This window comes from Rhinoraja longicauda, chromosome 8 (genome assembly GCF_053455715.1).
Source record: "Rhinoraja longicauda isolate Sanriku21f chromosome 8, sRhiLon1.1, whole genome shotgun sequence".
Lineage (NCBI taxonomy): Eukaryota > Metazoa > Chordata > Chondrichthyes > Rajiformes > Arhynchobatidae > Rhinoraja > Rhinoraja longicauda.
In genome coordinates this window covers 45,919,388-45,936,178 of record NC_135960.1, presented here as the reverse complement: position 1 = coordinate 45,936,178, position 16,791 = coordinate 45,919,388, and the positions used below count along the sequence as shown (strand labels likewise).

Sequence of the window (16,791 nt, the reverse complement as noted above, 5' to 3'; positions counted from 1 at the left end):
TCTAGGTTGTCAGTAACATCACTAGTTTATTGAGGAGAGATAACCTATGGTTACTTGATTAGTACGTGTGTCAGGGGTTAAAGGGAGAAGGCAGGAGAAAGGGGTTGAGAGGGTGAAATAAATCAGCATGATTGAATGGCAGAGTAGACGATTGGCCGAATGGCCCAATTATGCTCCTTTCACTGATGAACAGCAAACATGCTCCCCGTCAATCCTGTAGATTAAGCCCACTCCAGCAGGCAGCATGTTCGACGCAAGGTGCATTATTGCAGTTGGGGAGATTGGGAAGAGAATTGGTGCAATGATGCACTGGGTCCATGATAGACAAACAGGAAACCCATCAGCTGCATGGACTGGAAGTTAATTGAACCGAATGGCCCATTCCCATGCTGTACAATTCTGTAAATCTACTGACTTTCTTCTTTCTACTCCAAAGCCAGGGGCGCTCCAAATTCAGCCCACCAATTTACATATTTACAAGCTTGGAAACTGATCAAAGTCATCAATAATTCCTTCAATGGAGCACACAAAAGGATGGGCCTAACACTCACCTTCAGAAGACAGATGTCCTCCAATGACCTGCCCCACCACCTGACACTGCACCCACTCCCTCCCCATGCTGACTGTCTAAAGACCCACAATGAAAGCATGGACAATGTGGATCATTTTCCATTATTTGAAGACCATTTGTCAGCAAAACAAATCATCAATGACAAACCTCGAGTGCCCTTGTACAGCCGTTACCTGCCCGAGGGAAGTTTTTTTTCAAAAGATCAGTATCTAAAACCCAGCACTACAACTCATAAGTAATAGGAGCAGCATTAGGCCATTCGGCTCATCAGGTCTACTCCACCATTCAATCATGGCTGGTCTATCTTTCACTCTTAACCTTATTTTCCTGCCTTCTCCCCATTATCCCTGACACCAATACTAATCAAGAATCTATCTATCTCTGCCTTTAAAATATCCATTGACTTGGCCTCCACTGCCTTCTGTGGCAATTCAAAATAATTGACCTTTGTTGTATTCATTGGGAAATGACACTAGTGTACTTACATAGAACATAACAGTAGAGCACAAGAACAGACCCTTTGGCCTGCAGGCACTGCCAAACATGATGCTAGGGCCAACTCTTATCTGCTTAAAAATCATAATTGTATTCCCTGCAAATGCACAAAACAAAAACAAAAAAAGGCTTCTTTTGTCAGCTCATTTTCTTTATGATTTGCTTTTTAACTCACCAGCAATAAACTTCTGAATTTGTGGATCAGGAACACTCAATAGATCCCCTCCTTGACTCTGACAGGAAAGTCGAGCATCAGTCCAAGAAAGGAAAGACTGAAAGTTAAAATGGTAGCAAGTCTGCCCTGTGTTGTCTATTTCCCAAAATGTTTTGCAATCAGGATCTGTTAAACAAAAATCAGCAATAGAAGTAACCTTAGCCATGTTCAATAAATGCAAACAGTGTTATGATTCATGGACACAAAGTGCCGGAATAACTCAACGAGTCAGGCAGCATCCCAGAAAACATGGGAGAGGCACTGCTTTGAGTCAGGACACTTCTATGTAATGTTTTGGCCGGGAAGGGTCCTGATACAAAATATCGCCTATCCATTTTCTCCTAAGACTCTCCCTGACCCACTGAGTTACTACAGCATTTTTGTCTTCTTTTGTAAATTAGCATCTGCAGTTCCTTCTCCCTCCATGATTCATGGGTCTACTTACAGATGTTAGAGATGGTAAAATAAAGCAAGATAAAATAAATCTTTGCCTTGTGGAGGAAAACAATGCAGGTCTCTTGTATCAGTTCCAAAGCAATAATTCTGTAACTATAGAACAACGGGCTTTCAGTAACATAGAAACAAAATACTGTTGATACTAAAAATGTGAAATAAAACACAGTATCTTGGAAATACAGCAGGTCAAGCAATAACTTTGGGGGGGAAACAAAAAATAAGGTGTAGACATAAGGAACTGCAGATGCTAGTTTACAAAAAAAGTACTGGAATAGCTCAGCCGGTAGCATTTTTGGAAGACACTGAAAGGCGACGTTTTGGATTGGGATCCCTCTTCAGACAAAATCGACTTGCACGTTACAAAAATGGAAATGAAACAGTACCTAGGATTAACTTGCATATTAAAAGTATTGAAGCATTTTTAAGACAAAAATATATATTTCTATCCCATTACACATATTCAACCTAGTTTATGTAGCTAAAGTAGTATGGAACATCTGAGATTATTTACCAAATGATATAATTATAAAATTATAAAATTGTATAATTACAGAAAGCCATATAACCACAGTGCTCTTTACTGTAATGTATTTGGAGGTAACAGAGCCGACTCCAGAATGGTATAACTCCAGAGTAGCTCGTTAAGCCATCTCTGCATTTACTAAAAGCCCAAGCTAGAACTGGCATGAAGTACACATTAAAGATACCTTGAATGGCTTGTCTCAAGTAAAAATGAAGGTGATAATTGACTAATAGTGCACGAGAAAAGAGATGCAATGAAGCCCCTGGAGGAATATGGTAATCGACCAATGACATGTTGTTCATGGTTCTATCACCATAGTCTTAACTGCACAAAGGGATAATACAGCAATGAGACCAAAGGCAGGGGTCTGCAGGATAAATACATGAACGGTGACATCTCAAGTGATTGACCATGTGCATCATCATGTTGGTTTGGTCACGATTTGATAACTCAACTGGAGAAAAATCAGAAAACGCTGGAAGAACAGCGGGTCAGGGAAATGGATAGGTGACATTTGAGGTTAGGACTCTTCTTCAGACTGCTGCCTTTTACTTCTAAATACATATACAAAGCCATTCGTAGTACAATTGTAGAGCACAAGTGTTTTCATCTTCCTGCATAATCAATAGATCAATCAATAAACAAGTCTGTTTGAACCAATTACAGACCTATGCATGCGATTCTATTGTCAAGGTTCACAATCGATCATCGTCAAAAGATAAAATGCTGGAGTAACTCAGCAGTTGGGCAGCATCTCTGAAGAACATGAATAGGTGCCTTTTGAGTTGGGATCCTTGTTCAGTCTGAATAAGGGTCCCGAACCAAAACATCACCGATCCATGTCCTCCACAGATGCTGCCTGACTTGCTGAGTTACTCCAGCACCTTGTCTCTTTTTTTGGCAAATTAACAGCTTTTTTACAAATCAACATCAACAAATTGTTCAAAGACCTGTCTTCATGGAAAAATAACACAGCAATGCTGGCATTCTGAAGGATCTACACGCAGAAACATTCATTCCAATTCTTACTCCACAGCGGCTGCTGCCTAACTTCTGGCACATTCCAATGTTTTCTGATTTATTTCCAGATTATTGCATCTGTATTTTATTTTGATTTTCAGTCACTGTTTGCACAGAAACTTTCAAGAGTTCAAAATTTCCCCATTCCAATTTCAACTTGGGTGGTAGACGCAAAATGCTGGAGTAACTCAGCGGGACAGGCAGCATCTCTGGAGAGAAGGAATGGGTGACGTTACGTGTCAAGACCCTTCTTCAGACTGAACTTAGGTGGGCAATTTTTCACATTAGAGTAGGATGATGCATCAAATATGAACTTGTATTAAAAGATTTAATTAATTGACAGAGTTGCAGAGAATTGAAAGAATTTCATTTCCAAGAATTTCAGCTTCTGCACTCTTCAGATCACAAATTTCCATCCACTAGAACTGTGTGTTTGGGGTGGGGAAATGGAGGAAGCAGCAGGAAGAATATACGTTCGCCCAAAAGGCCAATAAAGGCATTTGCACCCACCAGCAAACACTGATGGACACCCATTTCTGAACTATTGGTTCTGGTTTTACATTTCATCCTCTCCTTGCCCGACACCCTTGTAGCGGCCAGCTTCTCGTCTATCAATTAGCTCCCAAGCTGCCACTTGCATAGACCGGGTGAGCGATAAAGCTTATAACTCGAGCTATCAATAACGGAGACCCTCCTCGACGTTTGAACAGTTAGTCTTTATTTTGAAGGTGCAATAAACATATTGGCATATCTCAAGTCATCGACTGGTTGTTGATTTGCTAGGTAAAATTCCATATCTTACCACAGTCTATGCGATCAATACGAATTGCCAGATATAACTTTGGCGGAGTCTGTATTAATCTTCTCGTCAACAAGACTTGCAGCCGATTACATCTCGGCTAATGAAACTTTTGGCGGAGCCTTTGGCTGAACCTCTGTCAGCACCTCCTTGGCTCACACACACTGCCAGCACGTACCCAACTGCCTGCATTCTAGCTCCGCCCAGCCCCTACGTAAGCATTGCATTAACTCTACAGTGGCCAAACTACAGCAGGATACAAGGTTGACTGGTTGTTGATTTGCTAGGTAAAATTGGCACTGCACCTTTTCCAATTTGATTTTTCTACATGTAGTGGTGGCCGTTTGAGTATCTTCACAGATGGTGAGACGTGAACAGCAAAAAGATGCAAAGCTATAGATACTGTATGGATCAAGCATGAGTAACTGGCTTCCACAATCTATAATTGAGATATTACTGAGAAACCCAAATAATAATTACGTGGCCCTTTTAACAGGCACATTGCAGATTCACATTAAAAACAGAAGTACATCGCAATGCATCCAAATTCAAAGAACCACGTAAATATATTTTAACCCACCAACTTTAAAATTAATAATGAAATTTGTTACTTGCCTGGTTTCAAGCACTTTCCCCATTTTCTGTCTCGGTCATAGTTACCAGTTGTTGCACACCATTCCTCTTCTCCATTTGTTTCTGTGGTGCACTCATAGTACCAGTTTCCTCTGTACTTAAATGGGAAGACACAGGGCTTTCCATAAGCATTCCCGTCAATGGTATAAACCTCTGCAGTGAGAAACATAATTGAAATGAATGTAGTGCAGGCATTAGCTTCGTTCTAAGTATTCGTTAAAAGGCAGATGTATTACACAACGCAAATGTTAAGGTCTTTTAAGTGAAAGAATCACTCCATATTATAGGATGCTGGAGCTCTTCAGTAAACTCACATTAAAGAGAGCAAAACACAAAGTGCTGTCCAGGTCAGGCAGCATCTGTGGAGGGAATGGACAGATGAAGTTTCGGGACTGACTTCTTCAGTCCAGAACTGTTTTGCTTTTTTCTCCACTTCACCACCACCAGCCTTGCTTACCATCTCCAACCATCTGCCAATCTTTCCTCATTTGAATCTACCTAATACCCGACCTCCCAACATTTGATTTTACAAATTCATAATTTTGATGTCCAAAATTCAGAATTTCACATCAAAATTCATAATATGGCGCGTAATGCAACTTCAGCAAAATAAAGTATGGATGCCAAATGCGCATACGCGTTGCGCTACATTCATGCGTGAAAAACGACTGTTAATTCCAACAGTCTGTAGTTCTTGGACTACATGTACAATGTCAGGCCTATCACGAGTATATTCTGCTATTCATAGAAAGGTTATTGAACAGAGAGAGATACCTTTTGCAACACAAAGAAAATTTTGTTTTGTTTTTTCTATTTTGTTTTCTCCTTACACATCCCAATTCTCTTGGTATTGAATAAAAGAACAATGGTCATAAAATGTATGACTAAGTTACGAAGAAAGAGTTGATATATGCGACTCGGCTAAGCATACCGAAGGATTTCATAGCGAGTCTGTGACCATGCTAACAAGGATCGCAATACAATGCATCGATATTGACCATCTGAAAACAGTTCGAAAACCCATCAGTCTGAAGAAGGGTCTTGACCCGAAACTTCACCCATTCCTTCTATCCAAGATGCTGCCTGACCTGCTGAGTTACTCCAGCATTTTGTGATACATCCGAAAACAGTCGGTAATTTTGATCACTCCTATATAATCTGGCACAGCGTTTCTCAACCTTTTTACCCTTGCGGAACCCTTGAAATAATTTTCATGTCTCAGGGAACCCCTACATAAATATTTGTCATGTACAGCACCTGTCCACTGACCACTAAAGGCCGTTTCACACTGGCGCCATACAGACGTCACTAAAAATATTCCCTACGATTATATACTTTTAAATGATGTAACAGGTTGAAGACTTTATTATAATACTCAAGAATTTTCCAAGAATATGCCGTACGTGTATAATAAAATTACAAATATGAAATTAAACACAAAAATGACCCAAAAATGCATTTACATATGATTGGCAAGGATGTGCATTTCTGCTCTACCTTGGTTCTCATCCTGGGGAAAACAAACCCTCATGTGACCATTAATTGCAGTAATTTAGAGTATAATGTCATCTTGCTTATTGAAGGTATCACAAAATGCTGGAGTAACTCAGCAGGTCAGGCAGCATCTTAGGAGAGAAGGAATGGTGACTTTTCGGGTCGAGACCCCTCTTCAGACTGAGGTCTTGCTTATTGAAATACATATTGAAATACTTGTTGAAGTAAATTTGCACATTAATTGATAATCAGCCCAAAAAGGTGGTAATTGGCTTTTCTGCTGTGTTTTATTTTTTAACCCCGTCTTAATTCATTTAGTTATATAATCTTGCACTTAAATTTAATATTTACTCATTACAGTTGCACCATTGATTTTCTGGCACCCTTGGTTCCAGAGCTTTGCTGGTTTATCCAGCCGGCCAAGGAAGTCAGCTATGGGTAGAGATGTGCTGGCTCCAGCTGGGCTGGAGTTCCAGAGCCCTGGCTGCAGGTTGTAAATTCAATCCACTGATCGGCCATGGAAGTCCCGATGAGGTCGAGATTGGCTGCCTTGCACAGCCTAGGTTCCACATTTTCGGGGAGACTTCCAGGGCTGGGGGATTTCTCGGGGAACCCCTAGCGACCTCTAGCGACCGAATTGGCAAATTGCAATTACCGACTGTTTTGCGGAAAAATGTGAGGCGAAATTGGAATGGCGGAAATGAAATAAGTGGAAACCTTCTGCTAAATTCGGAAGGGTTGGGAGGGGTGTAATACTTGCCTACTTCATGCCCCACCACTTCCCCCTCACCCTTCTCTCCCAACTTCCTCTCCAACTCATCAGACTGAAGAAGAGTCCCGACCCAGAACATAACCTGTCCTTTTCCCTTCACAGACACTGCCCGACTGTCGAGTTCCTCTTGCACAGTCTTTTGATCATGATTCCAAACCCACAATTTTTTGCATCCTTCCTTCTTAAAATTATATATATTTAATTTAATTAAACCATCTAATGTGATGGGACTATCACGGCTTATAGGCTTTCTAAAATTTGGAGGTTGCAGCATAGAATGATAAGCAACTGAAAATATTTTTAAAAGGCCAAGTGCTGTAGTAACTCAGCAGGTCAGGCAGCATCACGGCAAAACATGGATAGGTGACGTTTTGGGTCAGGACCCTTTTTCAGACTGAATGGGGCGGTGGGAGGGAGAAGGGAAGAAAACTAAAAGGGAGGAGGGGCAGGACAAAGCCTGGCAGCTAATAGGTGAATACAAGTTAATGGGTAGATGGCTGGACAAAGGCCAGAGATGAACAAAAAAAGCTGCAAGACAGAGGATTGAAGAGTTGCAAATTACAAAGCCAGAGAATGTAGGTGGAGGGAGGAGGAGAAAAATAGGTGTATTTCCGGTGGGACACGGGGAGGGGGGGGAAGGTTACAAATTACCTAAAATAGGTGAATTCCTGACGATGAGTTACTCCAGCACTTTGTGCCTTTTTTTGTACACCTGCACCTGCAGTTTTGTTTCTACATGTTAAACAATTAATATTTCAGGCAGAACACAGCTCAATGCAAATTAAATCCACCATTTTACTGGAAGCAATATTCTATGTTTGCAATCCAGCAACTTCAAAATAGAGAAACTGAAAGCAAACCAGCACTGAAGTACTACAAACAGATACAACTCTTGAGAAAACCCCCTGGGGATATTTCAGGAAATGTTAAATGGACAACTCCTTTGCTAAGAGGAACATTAATATTTTAAAACCAGCTTTTACAAATGGCAGGACATCCCCCTCAATTTTTTTTTAGAAAACAAAATGGTTCAATTGTTGTCTCATGGAATTTATTATGAATAAATTACCAACCTCAGAAGCAAAAGCTGCAGCTGTCCAATAGGAGCTGTGCATAATCTTGTTGTTTGTACAACTTAGAATGAGAACAGAAAATAAAATATCGACCAAGGATATTTCACTCTTGGTCAGAGATGTTTGGCATTGCCTGGATACCCAAACTGATTTCAATGATTCTTAGTTAGGACTGCTTTGATCGCACCGACTGGGACCTGTTTGCACAACAGGCCACCTACGGTTCAGAGGTAGACTTGGAGGAATACGCATCCACTGTGCTCTCCTACATCAACTGCTGTGTGGAGAATGTCACGGAGGACAAGATAAAGATGTTCCCAAACTGGAAACCCTGGATGAACAAGGAGGTACAGAACCTGCTGAGGGCACGCAACAATGCCTTTAAATCTGGTGACACTTCAGCATACAGTGTTGCCAGATCACACCTGAGCAAAGGTATTAAAAGGGCCAAAGACACCCATAGGCAACGGGTGGAAGACCACTTCAACACCACGGACACCAGAAGCATGTGGCAGGGTGTCAGGGACATCACTGGCTACAAGAGCAGCCCTGCCTGCCCCCACAGCGATATGGCACTGACCAACGAGCTTAACACCTTCTTTGCCCGCTTTGAAACTGGCAAAACCACCTTGAGTGGAAGAACCCCAGCCGAGGCGGTGGGACAGGTCTTGCAACTGAGCACACAGGAGGTACAACGCGCTCTGCAAAGGGTCAACCCATGCAAGGCTGCAGGACCGGATGGAGTTCAAGGAAGGGTACTGAAGGACTGTGCTGAACAGCTGGCTGAGATATTCACCAGGATCTTTAACCTGTCATTATCTCTGGCTACGGTCCCCAAGTGCCTGAAGTCGGCTATCATAGTTCCGGTGCCGAAAAAAGCAAAGATCTCCAACCTGAACGACTACCGCCCGGTTGCCCTAACGCCGATAGTCATGAAGTGCTTTGAGAGGCTGGTCCTCTCACACATCAAATCCAGCATCCCTGACTCACTGGACCCACATCAATTTGCATACAGGGCAAATAGATCCACAGAGGACGCCATCTCTCTGGCTCTTCACACTGTCCTGACTCACCTAGAGAGACAGGGCACGTACGTGAGGATGCTATTCATAGACTATAGCTCCGCCTTCAACACGGTCATCCCCACCAAGCTCATCACCAAACTCCACCAGCTAGGCCTCAGCTCGTCATTATGTGACTGGATCCTAGACTTCCTGCTGGAACGACCGCAGGCAGTGAGAATGGGCCCGCACCTGTCCTCCACTATCACCCTGAGTACCGGCACACCACAGGGCTGTGTTCTGAGCCCCATGCTCTACTCCCTCTTCACACACGACTGTGTTCCTGCATTCGACACCAACACTATTGTCAAGTTTGCAGATAACACAACGGTGATCGGGCTGATCACCAACGGGGATGAAACAAACTATAGAGCGGAGGTGCAGAACCTGGCGGACTGGTGCTCGGATAACAACCTGTCCCTAAATACCACCAAGACCAAGGAGCTGATCATCAACTTCCGTAGGTCACATAACGGGGAATATGCCCCGATCTCTATCAACAGGGACAGTGTGGAGAGAGTGTCCAGCTTCAAGTTTCTGGGCACTCACATTTCGGAGGACCCAACATGGTCCAATAACACTGCTGCGCTGGTCAAGAAGGCACAACAAAGACTGTTCTACTTAAGAACACTGAAAAAGTCTGGTCTACCCCAACAGCTGCTGACGACCTTCTACCGCTGCACCATAGAGAGCATCCTAACGCATGGCATCCCTGTGTGATACCTCAGCTGCACGGAGGCAGAAAGGAAAGCTCTACAGCGGGTAATCCATAGAGCTCAGAGGGCTATCGGAACACAGCTACCAGACTTGGAGGGCATCTACAACACACGATGCCTCAGAAAAACCACCAGCATCCACAAAGACTCTTCACACCCCTGCAACAGTCTGTTCGAACTCCTTCCATCGGGCAGACGATACAAGGCCTTCTATGCCCGCACCTCCAGACTCAGGAACAGCTTCATCCCCAGGGCCATAGCTGCTATGAACCGGTCCTGCTGAGCCGGATGGCCACAACGCATAGATCAACTTGCACTTTACCCTGTCCAAAACTGTTACAACTGTTTCGTTTCGTTGGGTTGCTGCTGTCTAAATTACCTAAATTATTGCATCGTATGGGAGGCGCATTCCCAATCTCGTTGTACCCCTGGGTACAATGACAATAAAGATATATTGTATTGTATTGTATTGTATGAACTGTAAAGACCATATTTCCAAGTTTTTAAAAAAACCAAACAATCTCAGGCAAACAGAAAAAAAGTGATAGAAAGATCAAGCAGTATTTATAGCATTTATTATAAACGTACTGACCCCCGCAGCTATCTAGACGACACTTCTTCACACCCTCCCTTCTGCAAAGACTCTATCCCCTATTCCCAATTCCTTCCTTTACGCCCTATCTGTGCCCAAAATGAGGTGTTCCATATCAGGACATCTGAGATGTCCTCATTCTTTAGGGGGTTCGTTCCCCTCTTCTTCTGAGTTACTCCAGCTGTTTGTGTCTGCTTTCGGTTTAATCCAGCATCTGCAGTTCCTCCCTACACACTTTATGGCAGCTCCATCACTGTGAGGTTATCAGGCATGTGAGTGAGGTTAAAAAAAAGAAGAGAGCCGAGAGCTTGCGCGAGGCGTACAACGGGGGTCAAACAATTGGAATATTTTTGAAAATGTACAAACATGATTACCAGTTTCAAGCCTCTTCTAGTGCATTTCAAAGTAAAAACAGACATTACAAAATAATATGAATATGTCACTGTACACTAATAACATTTTGAAGTAAATTTGCACATTAATTGATAATCAGCCCGTAAAGGTGGTAATTGGCTTTTCTGCTGTGTTGTGTTTTGTATTTTAACCCTGTCTTAATTAATTTAGTTATATAATCTTGCACTTCAATTTAATATTTACTCATTACAGTTCCACCACTGATTTTCTGGCACTCTTGGTTCCAGAGCTTTGCTGGTTTATCCAGCAGGCCAAGGAAGTCAGCTATGGGGATAGATGTGCTGGCTCCAGCTGGGCTGGAGTTCCAGAGCCCCGACCACAGGTTGCAGATTCAACCCACCGATCGGCAGTGGAGGTACCGATGTGGTCGAGATTGGCTGCCTTGCCCAGCCTGGGTGTCACATTTCCTGGGAGAGTTCCGGGGCGTGCAGGGGGGATTTCTCGCGAAACCTCGAGCGACCTATTGCGGCCGAATTGACAAATTGGCCATGGAAGTCCCAATGAGGTTGAGATTGGCTGCCTTGCCCAGCCTTGGTGCCACATTTTCGGGGGGACTTCCAGGGCACGCGGAGGGATTTCTCGCAGAACCCCTAGCGACCTTTAGTGGAACCCTAGTGTCCATTACAAGTCTCTACATCGTTTTTTATTCTCTTTCTTTTTTTCGGTCCAATTTCTCCGTTTATTTGGAAAAGTGAAAAACGCGGAAACCATACAAAAAGCGCGGAAAATGGATTTGAAAAACGCGGAAATCCGCAGAAAAGGCGGGAAATTAACATGTACTTGCTCAATATGACCACCAGGTTCAAGAAGAGATTCATTTCAACCACCATCAGGCTCTTGAACACTACACAAACCTACAAACTTTCTTTTACAGGCTGGTTACATGCAAGTAGGAATCTCATTGTCCTATTGTTGGTACATATGACAATTAAGTTGATGGGAAGATGGGGAAAATAAAATGGGATTAGCATATGAGAGGTTTAAGTGGGTGCCTGATTGTCACTGCAGACTATGTGGGCCAATGGGTCTGATTCCTTGGTGTTTGACTCCGACCTTTGGAATGATGAACAAAACTGACTTCAATGTAACAAGGAACTGCAGAAAAAAAGGAACTGCAGAAACTGCTGGGTGTGCACAAAAGGGCACAAAGTGCTGGAGTAACTCAGCAGGTTGGACAGCAACTCTGGAGAACATGGATAGGTGACACTTCAGATCGGGAAAGAATCCGAAGAAGGGTCCTGACCCACAACGTCACCTATCCATGTTCTCCAGAGATGGTGCCCAACCCGCTGAGATACTCCAGCACTTTGCATCCCCCAATATAATATTACAGTCTTCCATTTGAAACTTCTTACTTCCTAACATGATGTTCTTTTAAATCTTTTAAAATTCAGCAGGACACATCTTGCATTGGGAACCCAGGACCCATAAATATTGTAGACACCATAAACCCAATGAGGAAATCCAAGGAGGGGAAATAAAGTCTATATTTCAGAGAGGAGGAGATATTTCTTGGCAAAGAGCACAGTTATATACGAATGTATGTTTCTTTTTTTTTTTTCCTAATCGGATGTGCAGCACTTTGGTCAACGTGGGTTGTTTTTAAATGTGCTATACAAATAAAATTGACTTGACTTGACTTGACTTGACAAGATTAAATCATCACAAGGCATCTGCTAGCACAAGATGCATGGGACGACGCCGGATAAGCATGTGAAGCAGAAAGGAACATGAGGTCATTCTGATAAGGTTAGATGAAAATATCACACACAGAAATTGCACAGTCATCTACTTCAGTGGTAAACTTTTTCCTTTAAGCAATTACCACTTCTGTAAATCAACTATACTTTGTTTTTCACCCAAACTTTACTGTGTCTTACTTTTGTTCCTTAATGCATTGGGTGTGTCTGCATGAACACTGCATATTTTCACTGTCTGTTTCCTATATTAGTTTTAGTTGTTGCACATTTGTTACGCATTTGTCTTTCCACAAAGGCACTCAACCAAGAGAATAATGAACGTTTTACTTTCTTCACAGACGCTGCCCAATTTGTTTGCTATATCCAAGTTTTCTCCCTTTTTTATTTCCAAAATCAAATAATCAGCAAGTCACTTGAGACTTTGTTGGCTGCAGTGTAATAGAGAAGTCACTCCATCATATGCTCGACTATTTTCTTGGCTCAATCTCACACCAAAACCAGTCGAGCAGGATCAACGTGTAAATTTGACAATGCGATTAGGAAAGGTGGGATAGATGTATCGAACTGTGTCATGATGGAAAAAATCCAAAGATGATGCAATAAGATACTTGGCAAAAGTGCAGATGCACATGAGCCCTGCATGACAATTTATTATTGTGGAAGAAGTCTGTGGATCAGAGGAGTGGATAATATCCCGAAAAAAAGACAGGGTGCTGGAGTAACTTCGTGTGAGGCAGCATCTCTGGAGAACATGGATAGGTTGTGATTTCGGTCTGGACCTTTCTTCAGACTGAAGAACGATCCATGTTTTCCAGGGAAGCTGCCTGACTCACTGATTTACTTCAGCACTTTGCCCTTTTATTGTAAACTGGCATCTGGCTGTTCTTTGTATCTCCAGATAATATCCAGACTTTAGTTCAGAGGGAAAGAGCATAAAAGCAGACTCAAAATAAAGAGGGCAGTTCCCAAAGCTTTGCTGGAGGGAATACATAGAATGTTCAAGAACATAGACTTCCTTTATGATCCTCTTTGCTTCTGCTGCCTCCTCAATCCTCAAAGGGCTTATTTCACTACGACAAAATTGAGACATCTCCCTATTGCGTGTAAAACTCACTAAGTTCATTCATGCCAAATTATCTCCGTGCCAAAAGACTGCCCTTTTCTCCATTCATTCACAACAGGTATGGTTGGGAATTGGTTTCAGGCAGTATGCATTACTTCAGTACAGCTCTTAGAAAGATACATGATTTAAAACAAAGACTCATATCATGCAATCTACTAGTTTTGGAAGGGATTTCCCCTCTGACGGAAATGAGGTTAATGTACAACAACATTCAGTTTAAACATTGTTTAGGACATGATTTTGTAAAATTCCCGTGTGCATGGGAGTTCAAAAACTTACATTCTTTCTCCTTGTTTCTCTCTCCAACTATCCAAGGCCTTAAAATGTTGCCCCTTTCCCATTCATCCCATCCAAGAAGCATTGAATGCCACACTAACACTAAAAGGTTCACGCAAAGTTAAAGTGTAGGACATGCTAAATTAAATCTATTACATTTTCTGGAAGGCCTGACTAAAACAATCCAAGGATCATTAATCGTAAAATGATAAAAGGAATCAGATTCAGATTAGTCTGTCATAGACACCAGAGTGCAATGAAAGTCCTTGTTCATATGAAACTCCTAGCATATATGATAATTTATATGATAATGATAGATACATCAATGAATACGACAATGAGTGCAAAGCAGCAGAATGTATAATAACGGCTGCAGGACCTGTTTCCACACTGTATCTCTAAACTCTAAACTAAAATAGTGAGTATTTTACTTCCTAAGAACTGTAGAAGCCAGACAGAGTTCATTCAAAACAGAGAGCAACAGGTTTCTGGGTGTTAAGGGAGTGTGGACAGTGCAGGAAAATGTATTCATGATCTTGATGAATGGGAGAGCAGGCTGCCTTCTACCCATTTCTTGATTAATTCAGGTTATCACATATATCAAAGTTGAGGGATCCTACATGGGACATTATGTAAATAAACTGAACACAAATGCAGAATTTGCTGGGAATAAAAGTGATTTTAATGTGCATAGTATTATTGCCTGCAAGTGGTCTGTCACTTTGTAGTGAGGGAGAGAAGGGAGAATGAACCTCCCTAAACTTCTCGAAAATCTGTACCGTTTCTCTATTAAACTAAAAAGGTGGTTCTCCAAACTTCCCGCAAGTTTCAAGCAACAATAATAATGAAACTGGAATAACAGCGATGAAGAATGAGAAAGTTAAGTTCAATATACAAAAGCAAGATGAAGATAAATAACGCAATGAGAATGAGACAGAAAAAGCACAAAGAAAATGAAACACTTAAAAATCTTCTCGGAACACATTTACCAGCAGTGGGAGTCTATTTATCATTGATCTATTTTTGGGCTGGAGAAGTTCAGTGATATGGTAGGGACTTTACCAGTGACAGGTTCCTTGTAACATTGAATTCCAACCTTCAGTTTCCACAGTGAGATCATTTAACCTGACAATTCAAATAAAGCAATTTACAGCATATTCTGGGTCAAATTCCAGTGTTTAAATTTACTGTGGTTTAGTTAAATTATTGAATTCAGATATTACCAAATCGGTGCCACTGCAAACCTGCTTAATGATGCCAGTTTTATACTCCCACAATTGAGAGCCACGCCCAATGTTTTTTTAAAAAGGGTAGTAAAGTCAGCTTTCCATAATTTTCCCACATGTTGAAATCTTAACTGACAGATGTAAATTGGTGGAACAAAGGAGGCAAAATTAAGTTTGTGACTCGACTCATAGGATTGCGAGTGCAAAACTATTCTTCTCTTCCCCCCCTTTCCCCCAAACTTAAATCTGAGAGACAGCTTCATCAAATGGAAAGAAAATCCCAAAGGATGGAATAAACAGCACAGATAAAAGGTAGCTTTCCATGATGTACTGAAGTTTGGGGGGAGATTTGCTAACAAACAAAATGCCTTTCTTGATGTACAACAACGTCTGTGAAATTCTTTTCTGCAGGTTAGAACAAGAAGCTTTCATTGCAACACTTACTTTCACTTTGAGAAATTAATTATTAGCATTACTTAAATGAGGTTTGTTCCTGTTCACTTCTCATCTGTCCTTGAAACTAGTGGCCAACATCAAAACAAATCTGGCTATACATTCTCCCTGCGAGGATGGGCAAGTTGCATTCTGTGTTCAATCTGGAATTCATGATGGCAACCTTGAGATGAACAAAGTAGAAACAAGGAACTGTAGATGCTGGTTTACAAAAAAACCCCAACAAAGTGCTAGAGTAACTCAGCAGGTCAGGCTGTGACTCTGGAGAACATGGACAGGTGATGTTTTGGATTGGGACCATTCTTCAGACTGGTGGTCTAGCAATCTGAAAAAGGTTCCTGACTCAAAACGTCACCTATCCAAGTTCTCCAGAGACGCTGCCTAATCCGTTGAGCAACTTCAGCACATTGTGTCATTTTTTTGTGATGAATAAAGTTGGTTTGTCTTCCCTTTGCTTTGAGTGTTCATCAGATACATGCATTTCCAGTGAATGCAAGCAGGACACCCGCTCCTTTTTCAGTTAGTATTGCTTTTAGCATGGGAATTTGACATCCATAGTCAGAGATGAAAGTTAGCTCGTTCAAGGTGCTGGTAAGAAAGCATCAGCCCAAGATTCCTTTTCTTAAGATATTTTAAAATATACATTCTGCAATGTTACCAAATAGTGAGAGGCCTGGATAGAGTGGATGTGGAGAAGATGTTTCCACTAGTGGGAGAGTCTAGGACCAGAGGCCATAGCCTCAGAATAAAAGGGCGTACCTTTAGAAAGAAGATGAGACGGATTTTTTTTAGTCAAAGGGTGGTGAATCTGTGGAATTCATCACCACAGATGGCTGTGGAGGCCGTCATTGGGTATTTTTAAGGTGGAGAATGACAGATTCTTGATTAGTAAGTGTGTCAGGGATTATGGTGAAAAGGCAGGAGAATGGGGTTGAGGGAAAGATAGATCAGCCACGATTAAACGGTGGAGTAGGTTTGATGGGCCGAATGGCCTAATTCTGCTCCTACAACTTATTAATTCATGTTTCACGATCTACAAATCCAATTTATTATCAATATTGCCCAATATGCTGAGTTCAATTCTTCCACTAAATTTAAAGCTTGATGCAAGTAATTTGGTAGAACACTCTGCATATTAAAGTTAACTAAAAAATTTACATCTAATGCAAATATTACTTAC

The 16,791-nt window shown here is 41.8% G+C and overlaps 1 protein-coding gene across 2 annotated transcripts in view; it reads right to left on the bottom strand.

The window, feature by feature from the left end:
* Window positions 1-16,791, bottom strand: part of ly75 (lymphocyte antigen 75) — an 89,463-nt gene that overhangs the window by 67,285 nt on the left and 5,387 nt on the right. For both annotated transcript variants that reach the window (XM_078403836.1, XM_078403837.1), the window contains exons 3-4: window positions 4,694-4,864; window positions 1,242-1,406 (exon numbers count right to left, since the gene is read on the bottom strand). In XM_078403836.1, the coding sequence (XP_078259962.1) occupies window positions 1,242-1,406; window positions 4,694-4,864 (336 nt within the window). The remainder of the gene's footprint in view (window positions 1-1,241; window positions 1,407-4,693; window positions 4,865-16,791) is intronic.